Source organism: Acanthisitta chloris, unplaced genomic scaffold, assembly GCF_000695815.1.
Source record: "Acanthisitta chloris isolate BGI_N310 unplaced genomic scaffold, ASM69581v1 scaffold29635, whole genome shotgun sequence".
Classification (NCBI taxonomy): Eukaryota; Metazoa; Chordata; class Aves; order Passeriformes; family Acanthisittidae; genus Acanthisitta; species Acanthisitta chloris.
The window spans coordinates 136-19,284 of record NW_008674726.1 but is presented as its reverse complement, the minus strand read 5'-3'; the positions used below and the strand labels follow the sequence as shown (position 1 = coordinate 19,284).

Genomic DNA, 19,149 nt, shown 5'->3' with positions numbered 1-19,149 from the left:
GAAGAAGAGGAGAGGGGAAGGAAGAGAGAGAGAGAGAGAGAGAGAGAGAGAGAGAGGGAGGGAGGGAGAGGGAGAGAGAGAGAGAGAAAATATGTAAGGAAAAAGGCAGCAACAGCCCCAAAACGACTAAAAAGTCTGACTCAGAAAAACATCACTAAATTCAGGAATGCTAACAAAGGAAGCAATCCAGGAACCAAGATTTCCTAGAACTTACTGGACAGGTTGGATACACAACACAGAGCACGGTAGATAACTGTCTCCTGCATGCTTAACCCTCTCCATCCCTCTGGCCCTGAGATGCTGTGCTGACTTATGCCTGAGCTCTCCAGGATTTGAGGGACCAGATGTGGGAAAAGGAATTTTGGCTGCTCCAGTCAAGAATACACAGCAGCAGAGACACAGAACCCTCTCCCAGCCTGGGGGCTTTGCTTTTTCCACAAGTTCTGGCCATGTTCTGTAACACAGGCCTCTGGAAGCAGGTTTTACGGGAAACTATGTTTTTCATGACATGCTTTGAAACTGCACCCTGCAGATTTTTCCACGAGGTCCCTCCATTCCATGAAACTGAACAAATAGTAAGTGCAGCTAAAAGAAGCTGCTGCTTTCCGAGGCCTTCACTTGTACTCCGTGTGTGGATCTAATTGCCTCATTGCATAGTAGGCTTATAGTAAGATTAATAGTATTTGGATGCCATTTGCTTTTTGTAGACAAAATAATGAAATCTCTGCTGTAAGCAGGAGTTTCAGGATGATACAGAGAAAACTGGCACTGTGCCATACGAATGCTTTTGCTAATCAACACTCCCTTTCAGTGCGCAGTGTTCTACATCCACAGTGGCCAAGAGAATTAGAGACTCAGTCCTTGAAACAACTGCAAAATCAGAATTAACCACCACTGAATGAATCTGACAGAGTGTTTCATTCCAAAGCAGCCTTGCTTGAACATTATAGAACTGACTGTAATCAACATGACAGGAAATTCATCCTGAGCAGTGCTGCGTGGCCTGGTTCACCTTGTCGTGTTCCACAGCATGGACTTCAGCTCATTTTGGCTCAGAGTGTGCACTGGACACGTCCATCCCTGCGCAGGGTCGAGCAGGAACATGCCGTAAGTCGTCACAGCAATTGCATCTACTGAAAAACATCTAGCTAAGCATTAATGAGAATTTGGAAAGTGAATAGAAGAGCAGCCAGTCAGGCTCAGTTTTGATATGCTGCAGCTTGAGCCACTTCTAGGAGAGCAAAAAGCCACATAAATCAGGGGAAAAATGCACCAGAGGCTCAGCAGAAATTCGAAGGGTAAGTGCTGAAGAGAGAGGTCTGACAGCAATGTGCTTATATGGTCAGGTAAAACCTCTCTTTAAAACACTACAAACAATACTATATCAGGTTGATTAGGTATTCCTTAGCTTCTGCTCCTTCCCACTTCTGAAACAGACTCATTAAAACATTAGAATACAAACAGAGAGGGAAACTTCTGCCATTCCACAAGTTAAGTGCAGCAGAATCCACCTCAGAACCCAAGTGGAGCCAAATGCCAGCAGTGAAGCCAGGTTTCTGCAGCAGCACTAAAGCAGCAAACCTGAGGTTTTTAGCTGAAAGATGCAGTCCAGTAATCAGAGCCTGAATGATGTATTTCCTTACAGAGCTTCAGTTCATTTTCAGGCCCTAAATTTGTTCTGTCTTGCTCTTTTAAATTTGACAAGGCTCCTTTCTTCTGTGGCATCATTCATCACACTTCAGCAGACACTGTGTTTCTGCTCCTGGCAGAGTTACATGTTCTGAAACTGTAACTCCTCTCCTTGCTCTGCTCTTTGTTTAGGACAACAGAAGAGTCAGGAGCAAAGACCTTCACAGAGCACTTCTCTCCAGGTGCCTCAGTCCCTGTCCAGCTCTCAGAATGGGCCCAGGCTGCCACTGCAGGATGGACACCAAACCTCACTTCATTTGTGACATAACCTTCCCAAAAAAAGCATGGGGAGTGCATTCTATGTTCACAACAAAAATCAGCAAGTATTAAGCAAGCAGCTACATATTCACCTACAAAAGCATCTTAATGCTTTCATAGCTAAGCACAAGAGTGGTCACACACTCATTCAGCTCAGTAAAATGCATAAAAACATTATATGCTAATATTGGACTGTCGTTATTTGCTTTTATTGTTCAGTATGATTTTGTCTGCAGCACTAATATAAGAAGAGAAGCCTACAAGCACCTACAAAGTGAAGAAATTGTATCTTTGCACTGTGCACACAGCTGTTGCCTCGAGCCGTACACAGCCCAACAGACCCAGAGTCCCCATGGTGTCAGCTCCTGGCATTGCTACGGAGCAGCCTGTGCTCTTGTCCCACCCCCAGGGCCCCAGTGGCTCACAGCTGCAGGACTGGTACCCAGCCCAGCACTTCTTGCCTTGTTAAACACCAGTTTGGTTTCACACACTCCAGCGTGACACTGCTCTGGTGCTCCTGCTCAGGACCTCCCTGCCCAGAGCTAACCCTCTCTGCTGCTGGTTCCCACAGCTGCTCCTGCTAATTCATCCATGTAAAATGCTGACAATTTTGTTTCCTGGCAGAAAACCTAAAACTTCATCTCCCATTTCACTGCCTAAACCACTGAAATGAATATACCACAACCCAAGAACTCCTGTCTGAGAGGGAAGCAGCAGCCACAAAGCCATGCCAACAGTGACATGCTGCAGAGACCCGAGCAGTGGAAGCAGCACAGCAATAAATTGCCTATTAACCCACTGAACTAAATTGTATTTCCAGAAAATGTGTAGTGCTGGGCAGCCAACAAAACCTCAAGTGAGAGTATACTTCATCCCTCGGAGATGCATTATCAAAGAGGGTTTGCAAATTCGTGTGGGCACAGCTTTAACACCTTATTAAAGTTGCCTTGAAGCCATGAATATTAAAACCCACAAACATCTAAAAACCCCCACAGCTCTCAGCAGGACTCTCAGTCACAATTTTTCAGTTGCAGCCAAGAATCAGAACATTTCCCCTAAACTGGATCTTAAATACAGTTGTGTTCTTTAGATTTACATATGCAGACATGCAAACACACACTTATTTGAGTGCGCACACTCCCTCACACACACTGCACTGCACACAGCTACTGTCTGTGCTATAGGAAGTCCCTCATGGCACCTTTTACACACACAAGGCACAGGGAAGAACTCAGCACTACCAAATCAAAACAGAAATTCTCAATGCACAATCTCCTTCCTAGCTTTTTTTTCTGTCTCTTCTCCCCCTCCAATTAAAATGACCCTCCCTCCACTTACTTCAGGTTTTCTACTGTCAGTACCTATTTCAGGTACCTATAAAGCTTCCACACAATTTGCCATTTCCTAGCACTACTTTCCCTTCTTTTTTCCAGTCCCATTCACTTAATCTGACTTCATTTTACAGCTGCCTGGTACACCAACATATTGGGAATATTCTCCCCAGTATCTCCCTGCCACATTTCAGTTTTACACAAACTAATTCCCTGGATTTTTTTGTCCTTGCCTGCCATGCATTCCAGAAGAGTGCACTGACTTCAAAAGGCAATCCTTTCCCTTAAAGTTCTGCAGGCTCAGGTGCTGGAGGACAAAACCCTCCCCAGCTGATTGTGCTCTGTAATTGTAACAGGGCAGCAGTGGCCAAAAATAACACAAATCAGGGAACATTCACTGCAAGTTAAATACTCCTATGAGATACAAAGACACCTTATCTCATTCTTATAGAAACAACAGTTCTTGGTTCCATGCCTGCCTGAAAGTGGATTTTATTTCCTGTCACTTGCTATTGTGAACATCCAGGCCACCTCTGATCCAGTCCAGCCATGGAAGATCAGACAGCAGCTGCAAATCAAGCCCACAACTTCTGAGCAAGAAAAAGCACCATTTAAAAAGAAATTCAGTGTTCAGCTGCTGAATGACACTATCCACCATACCTTTCAGTAAGTTAACGTGAGAAATATTTACCCTTAAAAATATATGCCTTGTTATAGGCTGTTTAGCATCAGTTTTGGGCCAGCTCATGCTGATTTTGCTGACTGCAGAATTAAAGGAACTCTGCTTCCTCCTTACGTGCTCTTGCACTCAACCAAAATACCACAATACCCTACACACACGATAAAGAAATCCTAACTCTTACACATTCAATTTGTTCCAATACTACCCTAACAGCAGAGTGTGTCAATATATTATGATCTTCAGGCTCTGTGCCAGCTTTCTGCCTTCCTATCACCATTTCAGCACTTACTCACACAGCTTGTCTCCGTGCTGATGTGCAATTCCCTTCCAAAGCCACCTTCCTCAGCAATATCCCTTAATTAAACAACTTTGCTGCAACTGATGGCAAGGGCTGTGTCACCGGGGTTTGGCATAGCAGGGCATCCAGAGTATTAGCCCATCAGACCCAAAGACACTGAGTTTCATGCATGTTTTGACAGTTTGCTGTTTCAGGAGGGACAGCATTAACAGCATTAGTAAACAACTGCAGTTCTTTAGACCACAAAAGCTGCTTTTTGAAAAACACAGATTAGCTACTTTCATTGCTATCACAGTGACAGACTTTGTGAGTAAATAAAACACAAAACAACATTCAGAGTGATTTCCAAATTAGACATCTCCATCTCTTAAAATAAAGCCCTGAATTACATCCCTGTCGGAAAGTCCCTCTCCCCCTCTCCCCCCCCCCCGGGACAGATTAGGGGAGAGAGAAGTAAACAACCCATCTTTTAACCAAAACCACTCACTGGAGTCAGGAAACTTACTGCTCTAGAGTACCACAGATTCTGGAAAAGATACCTTGAGAGAGCAAAGCTTACAATGAGAAGATATGTAAAATTAGATTGGTTGAAGTTATTTTCTCATTTCAGACTTTGCCTGAGTAAATGTTTTGGTTTTTAAATACATTTTTAATTGCTACAAGAGTTTCAGATCCTTTTAGTAAAATGCTTATTAGCACTACAAAGAAAAATCCAGGCTTATCAATACTGTCAGAACATCAAAGACTCAAGCAAAACTGATAAGCAGATCTGGCCTGCCTTATCTCTAACCAGAATCTTCCACTGTTTATTAACCCTCTACAAGGCCAGAACAATGGAACGCTGTAATCAGGCAACATCCCTCACTGAGGTTTGAGAGCTGACACGAATATCAATCGTGCCTCATGTTCAGAGCTAGAGTGGCATTTCCTGAAACTCTGTTTAGACTGCTACAGCACTGAGGCCACCTTGCCCGGCAGAATGACAACGCTGCTACCCTAAACAGATATTTAAGAAGATCATTCCTTAGCTTCCAGAGTAGTAAAGAACTCTGTTTACACCTCACAGCGGGCAGGCAGCCTGTCCCATTGCCATCAGCAGGATTTTTCCCATAAACAAAGTGGCTCAGCCAGTGAACCACTTAATTTTCAGGACTACATTTCTGCCTCTGCCAGAGTGGCAATTTTCAAGTAACATTCCTTTCCAAAAGGATATTTTCCAAACAAAAAAAACCCCCAACACAATTGTCACAACATTTCAGCTAGTGCATTAGAAATTTTAATTCCATGTTGTCATCATGGATTTCTCAGTTTCACAGTCTCAGACTCAAATTTATGTATTGTTCTGGGCCTTTTAAGACACTGCTGTGCAACATCATGCCACGTATTTCTCCTCCTCTTTTAAAACGAACAGCAATATGTAAAAAAATACATATATGATGGACATATATGTTTCTACTAGACACATGCCCTTCTTTCAGCAAGAAGAAGAAAACCTGACCCAAGACTTCCACAGCAAATAAATCAGGTGCCAAACAGGATTTGGTTTTATGGCATCATCCATATCCATGTCTAAAGTGCTTTATACTGGCTCAGTCATAAGACTGACGTTATGCTTGAAGAAATTCAGTCACAAGGCATTGAGAAACTCTAGTATAAACACATAAGGCAAAGAAAACACTCCAAATGAAATTTATCTGGGAACAACGTTGCTGAGCTGTCAGAGGATGAGGTTTGCCATGATGGTAAACAGAGCCTGCAATTGCTGCAGCACGGTCTCCTTCCAGGAGATTTTGTCCTCCACATCCCCTCCCATCCCACCCCACAGCAGCTGTTCATCACCAGCAGCACAGTGCAGAGAAGCCCTTAATGTGCCGCCAAGGGGCAGTTTAGCAGATGGCAGAGTGACATACAACCACAGTCATTAATTAAACTCCACACTAGTCCCACGACGTGGTGCCGAAAGAACTTCCACGGAGAAAGCACGTTTCAGATAAACAGCTGTAAACAGCTGGCTGGGTAGCCTCACACAGTGCTGGGCTGTGCAGCAGGGGCTCAGCTCAGGCCCAGCCAGCCCCGTGCTGTTTTAGGGTCCTGCCCTCCTTGTTCAAGGGAGCTGTGACAGGAAACACAAGTCATTGTCTTTCACTGTCGGCCCCATTTACACTCTGCCACAGAAGCCGTAGGTAAGTGGCTGTTAAAGGACAGAGAGCCGATCTGGCTTAGACTGCTTCCCCTTAGACTGCTGCGGAGGCAGATGAAGGGCAACCAACCACAAGGAAAAGAATAACAAAAAAACCAAGCAACATAAAAAAAAGCCAATTAATTATAGTAAAGGAAGGCTGATTTTCTGAAAAAGGGGGCTGTCATAACAAAATAGGCTAAGTATGAAGAAACTGTTAGGTAAGTCCATTTTTCTTTGAGATGTATAGAGCCCTGGGCCTTGCAGGTGCATTAAAAAATCTAGACTGAACATGAGAACAGATTTGCCTTCTCCAGATTTGACACTGCTTTCTTACCTGGTTTACTCCAGATGTCAAAATAACACCTAAACCAAATGCAAAGGCAACACTTGGAACCATCTCCCTTGGGAGATTAGCAATCAAGGAGGAGGAGCATTCGGTCAGCCAATTAGCTTGCCAGCCCCGGTAATTAGCACTCACCTCCAGCTTCTTCTCCTTCTCCGTGAGCACATCCTTCTGGTTCTGGGTGTACTCGATGAGCATCCGTGCCAGCTGGCGCCGATCCTCCAGCTCAGCCGCCAGCCGCCCGTTGTACTCGGCCAGCAGCAGACACGCCTCGTCCACCGTCTTCGACAGCCTCTCCGCGGCCTCTTTGTCTGCGTGCAAAGGCGTCGGGTGATTCAGAGGACAACGTTTAAAACTTTCTATGGTTGACACAAAGGCTGCAAATTCACCAGCCACAGGCACAATAACATCTGGTTTGTAAATACACGTCTGGCTTGACAGGAAAATAAGAGGTGTTATCACAGGGGATGTACAGGAAACAGGACATGCAGCCCAAGAAGTGAATTGTAGACACTGACATGACTGACTGCATTTTGTCCTTGCAGAGATAGCAGTGAAGGGGGATACAAATCTATGAAGTCAGTCTCTATGAGCAGGCTGATTACACTGAAACGTTCGGCAGCACTGTCAGGTAAACAAATCAGGTGGTTTCCATGTTTAAACAGTGTTCACTTGTTAATTCCTCTTTTACCTGAGTAACTCCCAATGCACTGACACAAATCTAGGATCTGCACACAGTCCAGTTGGACAATGTAAAGGCATGTAATAAAGGACTGAATAAGTGATAGCTCATAATGAGTTCTAAGTTAAAACTACCTTCAGGAACAAGAGTCAAATCAGTTCAACCTTCAAATGTTTCTATTAAAATTACTTTTCAAGTGCAATTGCGAAATTTCGTTTAAACAAAGACTGACAGATTAACAGGGGCAGTGAGTTTCCTTTCCCACAGCCATCAAGGATTATGTGTGTACCCAGCGGTCTGACAGAACTCGAAAATGTATCAATCAAGGAGTATACTCCACACAGTCTGATAAAACTTCAAGATATCTTAACAGTTGAGGTGTTTAAAAAGCAAACATTTGAGAACTCTGCCCCGATTTCCTTTGTATTCTTGCAAAATCCTGCTGATACTCTCCACACACAAAACCCTCAGTCCACGCCAAAAAAAAAGGAAGCAGCTATGTAAGTTTAATCTTCAATGTTTTTTCACAGGATGCTATCTGTTAATTACCCCAGAGCCACAAAGCAAGGACACAAAGGCAGGAATTCACTCCACCATACTTTGTGATTTAAAAAAAAAAACCCCAAACCAAACCAAACAAAAAACCTCTTTGATTTCTAAGTTATTCTTTGGACCCATGTTCATTCATCTTCCGGTCTCGTACCTGTAATTTTCTCCAGTAATGAAACATCTTGAACTTCCTGAGGCAGGGAAGCAATTTTTTGCCGCACTGTTGCATCTCCTGATGCTGCATTTTCCAGGTCTTGGAGGGCTTTGATCAAGTCCTCAGTCTACAAGACAAGTGAGCCAACAGTAAAACCAGGTAACCATAAGCACATCCATTTCTCTGGGATGTGGCCACCACATCTCAAAGCCACCATTTGGGGAATATTTCCTTCCAGTAATTTGTAAACTGCTGCCTCCTAACACTGGGATCATTCACTGAGCTGACACTATTCCAGTGTCTAGGAATTCCTGCATGATTACAGCAGGGTCCTGTTCTTCAGGACTCTGCAGTAGAAAACTTCTTATTCCAATTAAGAAAAGCGATCATTTGGGACAAAGCTGAGAAGCACATGACCACACCAATCTGAGACACAGCTACCAGACCTGTGTCTTTTGTCCCAGCATCCCTGACACTGCCTCTCTGCCTAGCAGGAGTGGACAGGCACATTTTTGCTCTGCCCCAAAAGTGCATTCTGACTGACCTAAAGCACCCAAACTCAAATTTCTATCAGGCCAAAGGAAACTGTGTCAGATTTACACTGTGATAAGGCTTATCATTCTGTAACTGGTTCCTGACCATAAACTCTGATGACGACCAAACCTCCCCCTGTTAATGCAAACTTTCTAATGCCCTGATTTTGCAAAGCCATGGCTGTCCTCACTCAGCTATCTGCAGCTGAACTGGGTTCCCCTGCATCCCCTCAGCTCACCTCCCAGCTGGCTACAGTGCACTGAGGAAAAACATGTCAGTCTGAATGAATTCACTCAAAACTTATCCCAGCTCCAAAAAGACATGGATGAGGACAGTTTTAAGAGAACCTTCCCTGACACACTATTTCTACCTTGCTCAGAAAAAAGTTAAAAGAAGGAGAAAGAGACTCCCTGAACAAAAGCATTGTTTCTTTGCTTTAAAAAACACTGAAGTTTTAATGGGAGGTTTCCAAAACTGACCCCATAAACACAACCACTGATGTTTAAACTACAGTTCAACAGTTTGAAAACTAATAGAAACACTTGCAAATTTTAAATAAATATTTGTTTAATCTGAAAAACAAAGCAGTCCATTACCTAATATTTATTACTTCCTTGCAAACTGCTAATGATTTCCCACAGAAACAATGTTTACCATCAAGAGAAATCATAAGCTGCAAGGCATCTGGAGGTAAAAACAACAACAAAATTTTCACTTATTTCCTTGACAACTGTTATTTATTTTTATTTTTCAGTGTTTACAGTTTACCAGATGGATGGTGTAATTTTTTTATCCTCTTCAAACAGACTCTGGTTTAACATATGTTCATTTTGTAACCTCGAATGGCCACAATGATTTCTTATTTCACTCCAACTCTTTTCACACCACTAACACGTGAGCCTCAAAAAGTCTCCAGAGCTGGTTCTCCTACCAGTTCCATACAAACCTCTCAAAGGTTGAGCTTTTTTTAATTGCTTATGGAAAGAGATGGCCTACAAAAATAAAAAAACCCCAAAACCAGAAACATTATAACTGTGTAACTTTGGGGTTTAGAGGTTACTCACTGACCTTAAGAAGAATTTAAAATATGGTCTGTTCTTCTAGCAGTCCTCTGAGATTGTTTCCTGGCAGCACTACTCTGACCTTGGGTTAGACTACCTGGAATTGCTCAGAAATGACACATAATTGCAAAAAGTAAAAAGAATCTGTTGCATTTCACATGGACTTCAACCCCAAACTGCATCTCTCCCTGCACCGAATCCATTTCACTTGTTGGCAGCTCCACCTTGTGGCTGTGCCACAGGGGAGGTGGCTGTGACACACAGGAGGTGGCTGCGTGGCTTCCAGAGCTCCTCCCACACTCAACCCATCCCACGTACCAGCAGCGGCCCGGCACTAGGGTCTTGGGGTGAGTAGCTCCCAGGATAATCATCATCTTCCTCCTCTTGTATTTGCTGGAAAGTTCGCTTTAGAGACTTCTTCTCCTCTGCAACTAAAGACACAGAAACAACTCATTTGGATGCCAGATCTGCCCACCTTAACTATCTCTGCTTCAAAAGAACTGTACCAGATGCTCTGATGATTAAGCTCTCTAGAGAAGGACAACCACAGCTGGACTCCAATGTTGGCATCTTATTCCAAATACTCAGATGCAAAACAGCAATAAAAGCTTGATTTTGCCCTCACATAGCCTCCAGTACTTTTGTCTCCTACACCGAAACTAGGGAAGACAAATAAATATGCTATCTGTCAATAAATGACAGATTTCAACCCTGCTTGGGTGCCCAGGCTAACACCATGTGTGCAGGTGAGGATTTCTACCAGCAGAAACTAAGCACTGATGCAAAGGTACACACAGACAGAAGAATTCCAAGTTATCTTTTTGCATCAAGCACATTTGCTGTGGTCCCATAATCAACAAAATGACTACTGGCTATTCAACTTTCCACTTTCCCATCAAAATAAAGGCTTCAGGACAGCTCTGTGAAACTACAACTCCAAGATGTGACAGCACCAACAGTGATGGGCAAAGCATGAACAGAACTCCAAGAAGGTAACCTGTCACACTTCAGAAATGGGGAGTAGAAATGAGGATTTCATAAAGCAAGAGAGCATTGGTTAAATGAACCTGTGTGGTATACCTCAGTCTGAAAGGGAAGAAACAGTTCATTTAATGAGTCAGAGTCTTAATGCAGCCTTTGATCCAGCTATAGGACCTTCAGAAGAAGAGAGATCATTCTTCAGATTTGCCACCAAAATTACTAAGACCCAGGGTAACTTGTAAGAAAGGTTTGAGAAGTCTTGAGAAATCTCTTCAATGGCATCAAATCCTGCTGAGATAATCGTGGAGTTCAAGGATAGATTCTGTATATACTTTGATTGACAGGAAAATCCAAGATCACAATTTTAAATGACACCAGCCTGCCCCACTCTAACGAGGAAACAATCAGAAAGGTCTGTCCTTAAATGCAGAGTTTTGCCTGCCTTGTCAGCTGGGACATATGAAAAAGCTTCATTTCAACACAGAGAAAGTCAGATGTGCTGTACATCCTGCCCAGGGTGGGAAGAGCTGAATGACCTCCCCAAGGCAGACACAAATATTAGAGAACAGATTCACTCAAGGAAGGCAAAGCAGCAAAAAAACCTCTGCAACAAATCAATTGTTGATGTTTGCGAGAGCAAAGATACCTAGGCTAGGAAAAGAGACAGTCTAATTATTTCATGTATCCAACTGATGTAGGAGTGCTTGACACTGACTGACAAGCCAGTGAGCTACCAGATCAACAAGAAAAATAGCTGCTGCCCACTGAGGTCTGCAAGAGACATGAGTTGGGTTGAACAGGAAATGAGCAGATGATAAAATGGCCAAAGAGAGCATTTAAAGTTACACAGCCCATCCGTATTTATAACTTGTGTGTACTTACCATAAAGTAATTAACCAGCAGAGGATAAACACAAGATAACTAACAGAAGAACACATGACCACAGCGTGCACACAAATGAAAATGAAAATGAGAGCTTTTCCTGTCCTGCTGTGCTGCCAACTGGTCTACTACAAGACACAGCATTACACTTGCTCACTAACACAGAGGATTCAGAATACATTGAATTTTCCATCTAAACAAGGCCAAGTGAGTCTGACTGGAACCAACTCTGAAGTAGGTATGTGCTGAGCACCTACAGCCCTTAGCACCAGTCACTGGAGAATCCTACAAACACCATCTCAGTCCTGCTGTGCTGCCAACTGGTCTACTACAAGACACAGCATTACACTTGCTCACTAACACAGAGGATTCAGAATACATTGAATTTTCCATCTAAACAAGGCCAAGTGAGTCTGACTGGAACCAACTCTGAAGTAGGTATGTGCTGAGCACCTACAGCCCTTAGCACCAGTCACTGGAGAATCCTACAAACACCATCTCAGCTCAATTAAAAAAAAGAAAAAACCCTACACTTATTTTTCAAACTCAAGAGCATATGGAGCAAAAAGACCCCTGAAAGAGAACAGAAGCATGGCACAAATTCTAACACACCCTGCCTGGATAGTTTTCAAAATCTGCCAGCCAGGAGGAATTTAACCATCACAGTCTATGCTTCCAGAAAAGCCTGTGAAATCCAGCCAGAGAAGGGGGAAGTAGTGAGAGCATCCGGAACTGATCAGAATTCAGCAATGTATGCAACACATCCTTGATCTTCTGAAACAACTGAGATATCCTTATAGAATATGGACATCTTCTTCCAGGAAAAGACATGGACATAAAGAAGACAGAGAAGCCCCTACTACCACTGAAGTGAGCTGTCCTGCTTCACTGGAGTCTTCTTCACAGCTCAGAAACTGAACTCCTCCCCAAAAGCCTCCAAAGGGCAAAACACTCCATTTCTCCAAAATGACAAACAACTGTTCTCCTCGCAGCTTTGCAGTGACTCTCCAGGTTGTTGCTACCTTGCTCTTGCAGTGTCTACAGAGACTTGCAAAAACATTTCTGCAGCAACTTTTCAGTCTTCAAACCATCTCTGGTGGCTTGAAGACTGTGTTGAAGAAGTGTCAAAGGCCACAGTGACAAAGTATGAGCTTTTCCTGTCAGATGGCAACCCAAGAGATCTTTCCAAGATCTCAGGTGCTCACCTTTTTGTTCTCATCTCTTGACAACTGGCTTTAGAGGCAAACAGAGCCCCCTCCAACCCTTTCTCTCTTTGGGGGTAGATTACGTGTGACTGTTTAAGTTCTCATTACAATATATATTTGCTGGCAGCCTCTTCTGGGTTGATCATAACTGGTGCTGACCTGCTCCAAAACCATACCTAGTCCTGTACCCAAGTGCCTTTATTTCTGTCACCTGCACCCTCCCTGCCTGCTCTCCTCTCTGTTCTCTGTATTTTAACACAAGTCTGTCTTCCTGTGCCAGAATTCGCAACAAACACAACCAGAGCAGTCGTGGAGCAGCTCAGTTCTGTGTTAGAGTGACACACTCCTACATCAGAGCACACTCAAGGACCTCCTTCAACTGCTTATTACAGAGACAACAAAAAAAGAAAACACATCAGCTATACTGGTTGTATTGCCTGAAGGGTTTCACATCAAACCTCTAAGACCTAGTTTTCCCAGGCTTTGAGATAAATGGGTGGTTCTTCTCTTCCCCATTGCTTGTGGAAAGGAACATTCTAATAAAAATGAGATTAATGAGAAAGCAAACACAAGCTTAAGGAATACATTTAGAGATAAAACAATAAATCAATATTCAACATTCCATGTATATGCATATCTCCTTAAGGAACCCGAAAGACTAAAATCTGGTCATCAGCTGCAGCACTGAGCAGTCAAAACAGGGAATAAAAGGCTTAGGAAGGGCTGGATCTCTTACCCCTCTGCCTCTCTGAAGGGAAAGCTTCATTACCTGTGCAATCAGCTCTGCTCCATGGCGGGAACTCAGCCCCTGCAGCCACCTGAACTGCTGTGCATGACCCAAGGCCTTGCTGCTCACAAAACAAGAAACAAGGTGCACCACTGAAACACACACCCATGAGCTTTAAAGACATCTTTCCTCACTGACACAGGACACTGCTTCATTTTGGTAAGTCTCACAACTCTAAGTGGTGCTCTCAAGCCAAGCAGAGCCATCCTGCTCAGAGGGCAGCACCCACCAGCGCAGGAATTCCAGCCACTGCAATATGAAAAAGCCACAGACAAACACCTGCACTGACCTGTTGCCATACCTTGGGCTGAAGAACAGTCATTACCACAGCACCAGATTCTCATTATCAACAGCACCAGATGCTCTTAAGGAGCTCCAACATTTTAACAGCAAAATCTACAGACAGACAGCTGCCTGTGTCTCAGCTATGTTCACTTTGGGTGAGCACAAAACCAGGCAGACAGGAGGAGCACTGGACTATGGTTTTCCATGTTTATGACAATCATTATATCCATAAAACAGGATACCTTATTCTCCATCTTATGTTCACCTGTTTGCAAATGGAATACAGTAACTACAACAAAGCCTTCTGCAACACATCTAGTCACCCACCAGAAACTCAAAAACCAGTTTCTCAAAGAAATCCATAAAAATTCCAGGTAAAACTAGCTCTTGCCAACAAGAAGCTAATTTGAAAACAAGCCACTCAAAACAAAGAGAAGTTCAGGAGAGGTTTTCTCAGGAGAACTCTGCTGAGCTTTTCATATTTCTCTCTTAAAAATCTCACTTTTTTCTGACAATGAATTGACAAGGCAGCAACACTCACACTCATGTAAAGGCCTGAACCTTCCCCAAAATCAAAGGTACTACATTGATCTCTCCAATTACCCAGACAAAAGCCAAGTTTCTAGCCAAGTGAAGCTGTGCACAGCAGTTCTTGAAGCATTTGTATTCCTTCACTCTGTTTCCCACAGACAAAGGTCTGTTACAGTTAGGAAGGGTTTGATTTTGTACAAACGGTTTTCAGTTGAGAAGACAACAGTAGCAGGAGCAGTTGATACCATCAGCCAAAGGGAGAGAATACTGAGAAACAGCTGCTTGCCAACTGACCAGGAAACTGCATATGGTATCAATTTGTTTAGATTCAAAGTTAAACGCTTGTGAAATGCTTCCCAAGGTACCTGAAATTAACAGTTTCAAATCCTCAGTTAAGCAGTTCAACAGGAATTCAGACCTGTAATTCTGTCCTTTGCTGGCACACAGGTGTCTCATGCATTGCACCCAGACAAGAGGAACCCCCAACATGAGTAGATCATGCAGAGACTGTTCACCTTCACCCCTCAGAGCACAGACTCCCTCTGCCTCAACACAGATGAGACAACCCCTTGGTCAGGGCAGTTGGCTCACAGCATCTGGGGAAAAAATGGCACCACCTTCCAAAAGTCATACCCCAGTCAGGGGCAGGTGGAAGGGCTTTGGGGTGAGCTGCTGAGGCAGCCAACCAGTAGTTCTGCCTAAAGCAGTGTGTGAAAAAGCACAAAACTACAGCCATAGATCTAAGTCTTTACATACAGATCTCATTTATGTTCACATCTTCATGTTAATTCTACATTAAACACCAACCAACTCCACCAGACCTTGTTTTCACCACCTTAGAACAGCATAAAAGCCCTTTACTAATGACCAAACCAACTCTCACGGCATCACACTTCCGTGGGGAGCAGAACAAAATCTGACCACAACAGCAGTGTTATTTCAGCTCATCTGAAGACACTGACATTTCCTTTTGCTGCAAAGTGGACAAAAACTCCCTTGACCAGAACACTCCTGATTTTTAACAACCCTCACCTTCCACAGCTTAGGCATCCTGCTGCTCCCTTCTTTCCATGGCAGCACTACCAGTGAAACAACTCCAAGTGCTACAGAAGAGGCAGGATCTGCCAAAGCAGCATCAAAGCACAGCAAACACAAGCTTATGCTCCGTTTCTCACGTGTCTCATGCAGTAACAAGGTTGTAATTGTGATGTTCTAATGATGTTAAATAATACAAAGTTAGAGTCTTCCCCAAATGACATCAGCTGGTGTAGGAAAAAAAGAGACCAAACAAGCTTCTGGGCATATATTCCAGACTTCAGTTATTAAAAAGTCCTTGCTGAATCATAGTAAAATACAGTAACTACACAAAACAAAACAATTACCATGAGAATGAAGGCACTAACAGTGCTGAATGAGCCATTGTAATGACCCAGCTGAGCAGTCTCAGAGATGCACAGTGGGACACTTGACTCGAGGTGGACCAAACAGCTCCCTGCACCCAACTGATTTGCCTTCACCCCAAAAGGCAGCCCTGGAGCACTCTGCCTGCACAGGCAGCACCACACGTCACCTTCACTTAAACTCACTGCCAGACACAAGTCACCAGGCAAACCGGAACCGCAGGTTTCAGGAAAATCAGACAACCCTGAACAACCTCCATGACCAGCTCTGACAACAACACAACTAAAGGGGCCCAGAGTTCAACTCCTCATGGTACTTCCAGTGAAACATACACCAATTTAAAAGCAAAATGCGCACAACAAGCAACATACCTTTTGTTTGGGGGCTGTTGGTGTCTTCCATAGTCAGCTTAAGCTGCTGTATGAACTCACTGCCATACACACTCCTCTCCTGCCAGATGTTCAGCAATCGTTCCAAGGGCTTCTTGCAGCCCTCATCTGCTTCTCTGTTCAGAGATTAGGAAATCATTATAGTTCAGCTGATCAACATTCCTTATGTTTTAAGAGAGCATCTTCCAAACTACCAGCTGCACCCACTGCAATATGTGCACATTTGGAGAGAATCTCTCTTGTATTGTCTGAGACAAGCGGAGCAAAACATGTTTGTGGCAAATTTTCCTCTTTGAAGGAATCAGAGGTTCCTAGAAATGCTCCACATTCCCACCCCAAAGTAAGGGCAGGGAAAGTAGTGAAGGAAGAAATTTGCTATCATTCCGAATTTGCAAGAAGAGTTATAAAATTCTCCCAAGTTGACATGTTTACAACTCCGAGTATTAACGTTAAACAGTTGTTTCAGTCAATAACACCCCAATTAAAAGCAGGTTGATTGGATCATTAGGCACTTAAATGCACTCAGAGTGCAGTGACAGTCAGACAGCCCTCAGAACAGCACTCCAAACACCCAGAGCATTAATGCTCTTTGGCTGAGATAACAGGAATTATTATGTTATTTAGAGAAAATCTTAACTACACTCCAGTCCATTTTTGACAAGGTGCTGGATGCATCACTTCTTCCCTTTCATGCATGAAATTCTTCCTTCCTCTAGCACAGAAACTAATAACCAGGTAACCATTAGAACAAGCAACACACAAAGAAACTGTGCTTAAACCAGGAGGTTGGTTAGAACCCAATGACCCAAAACATCATCTCTTTTAAGGTCTCTTGACAATGGGGCAGAGCCATTCATTACATGGCTTTAATAAACACATCTAACTGTTCAGTTTCACTGCCCATGAACAGATCTGTGAGATCTTTGGGTAACAATTGAAATAAAGTCCACAGGAGCTGCACACAGAGAACAAAAGTGTGACAAAAGGGTTGGTTCACGCACAGACAAATTTGTCCAAAGAGATATATTAACACTAAACAGTTCCCAACAGCAAGTCAGGATCCAATCTCTACTAGAGAGGCAGTACAAGCATCCTTAAGACTGAAAAAAACAACAGCAAAGCAACAAAATCCAACTGAACTAAACTTTGAATAACAAGAATTCAAATCCCTACAGAGTAAAGTTGAAGAAAAACACATCAGCAACATACCTGGCAACATGAGAAAATGCATCCACAAGAACAGATTCGAATTCCCTGGTAAATTCAGGACCTTTTCTCTTACTGTTCTGGATGACATCGTTTGCTAAATATAGGAAAGTAAGTTTCCTACTCGATTTAGCTGGGAAAGGGGAAAAAAAGAAGGAAAGAATAAAAAGAGAGAGAGTTTGCATTTATTTCTCACTTCTTTCACCTAGAACCATTACCATGACTTTCAAAGTAGCTTTGCAGTATAAAAACAAAGTTCAAAATATTTCCATGTCACCAAGGCAAATCAGAGACCTTCAAGTCAAGCAGTTCTCAATTCCTTCAGTTCTGCTCTTTTATTTTTAATGAATTCATAAGATCATCATGAGATGAGTACTTTTTGTGCACAGTGACACCTCAACTCTGAAAAAAAGCTTTGTAAGAATTAAGTTTTAACCACATGATTCAAACAAGCTGTTCTAACCTACAGCAAATTAGCAAAACAATAATTTATTTTTTCAACAATTAACTTCAGGAAAAATACTTGGTATAGACCCACACAATTCAGAACAGAGTGAAACTGCAGGACAAAGCTATTGTGGAGACTCAACTATTTCCCTGACAATCCTGTGTCAATCCCATTTCTACCATATGCCATAACCTGCCCCAACCTGACACCACCAGTTTCTGTTTCGCCATCTCCAGAATGAGTGGGATTTGCTGTTCTCCAGAGCACAATAACTGCAAGTGCTTATTTCCACAGCAAGTGGAGCTCAAATCTCCCCAAAACTCATAAACAGGCTATAAATGGCAACAACAAGCAATGACATGGGAGATGGTGTAGCTAGGAGCTCAGAGAACATCATCTGCTCCAAGGGGCTCACACTGCTGGTGCCTGGGGAATGGTGACATTGGTTGTTTGCAGAGCTGCACCTGGGGCAGAGCATCAGTGCAGAACCACAGAACGGATTGGGCTGGAAGGGACCTTAAAGAACACCACAGCAACTTCTTATAGAAACCTAGAATGGTTTGGGCTGAAAGGGACATTAAAGCTCATCTTGTTCCAACCCCCTGCCATGGACAGGTGCACCTGCCACCAGACACTGGCAGCCTCCCTTGACTTCAGGATAAAAACCTCTGAGAAGTTACCAGGAGTTAACTTTTAGTTAAATTAATCTGCAGGGCAAAGAAGCACAAAATGTTTCTGGATGATAGCACCAGTTTTGTAGATCTCTACAGCCACTTGTCCTTTGCTTATCTCACAACCCCTTTGTGCAGTTCTATAAAGGGTGAGTTGTAAGAATCCAAAAGCAAAATTTAAATGCAAAATTTAAGAGGTGAACAGCCAACACACTTCACAGTCACCCTGAGCATACTCTTCAGCGGGGGAACGGACAGTTCACACATAGAATACATAGTTTTAGGGGTTGGAATGGACCTTATAGATCATATAGTCCCAACCCCCTGCCCTGGCCAGGGTTACCTCCCACTAGATCAGGCTGCTCAAGGCTTTAGCCAACCTAGCTTTGAACACGGCCAGGTTTGGGGCATCCACAGCCTCCTTGGGCAACCCGTGCCAGTGTCTCACCACCCTCACAGGAAAAACTTTTCCCTAATAACTAACAAAAATTTCCCTCTTTCAATTTATACCCACAGTCCCTTGTCCTGTCATCTGTTTTACACCCAAACTGCCTCCAGCCGCGTGGCTGAGCATCCTCCTCCTCAATCCACACTTATTTC

At 43.3% G+C, this 19,149-nt stretch overlaps 1 protein-coding gene across 1 annotated transcript in view; it reads right to left on the bottom strand.

Annotated features, from left to right (window-relative positions):
• RPRD1B (regulation of nuclear pre-mRNA domain containing 1B) overlaps positions 1-17,563 on the bottom strand; it is a gene marked incomplete at its 5' end in the record, with an annotated part of 22,132 nt that extends 4,569 nt beyond the window's left edge. The window contains 6 exons of the mRNA XM_009075460.1: positions 3,222-3,245; positions 6,919-7,094; positions 8,169-8,295; positions 10,082-10,194; positions 16,207-16,340; positions 17,434-17,563. Of these exons, the coding sequence (XP_009073708.1) occupies positions 3,222-3,245; positions 6,919-7,094; positions 8,169-8,295; positions 10,082-10,194; positions 16,207-16,340; positions 17,434-17,563 (704 nt within the window). The remainder of the gene's footprint in view (positions 1-3,221; positions 3,246-6,918; positions 7,095-8,168; positions 8,296-10,081; positions 10,195-16,206; positions 16,341-17,433) is intronic.
• Between the last annotated feature and the right edge of the window lie 1,586 nt (positions 17,564-19,149).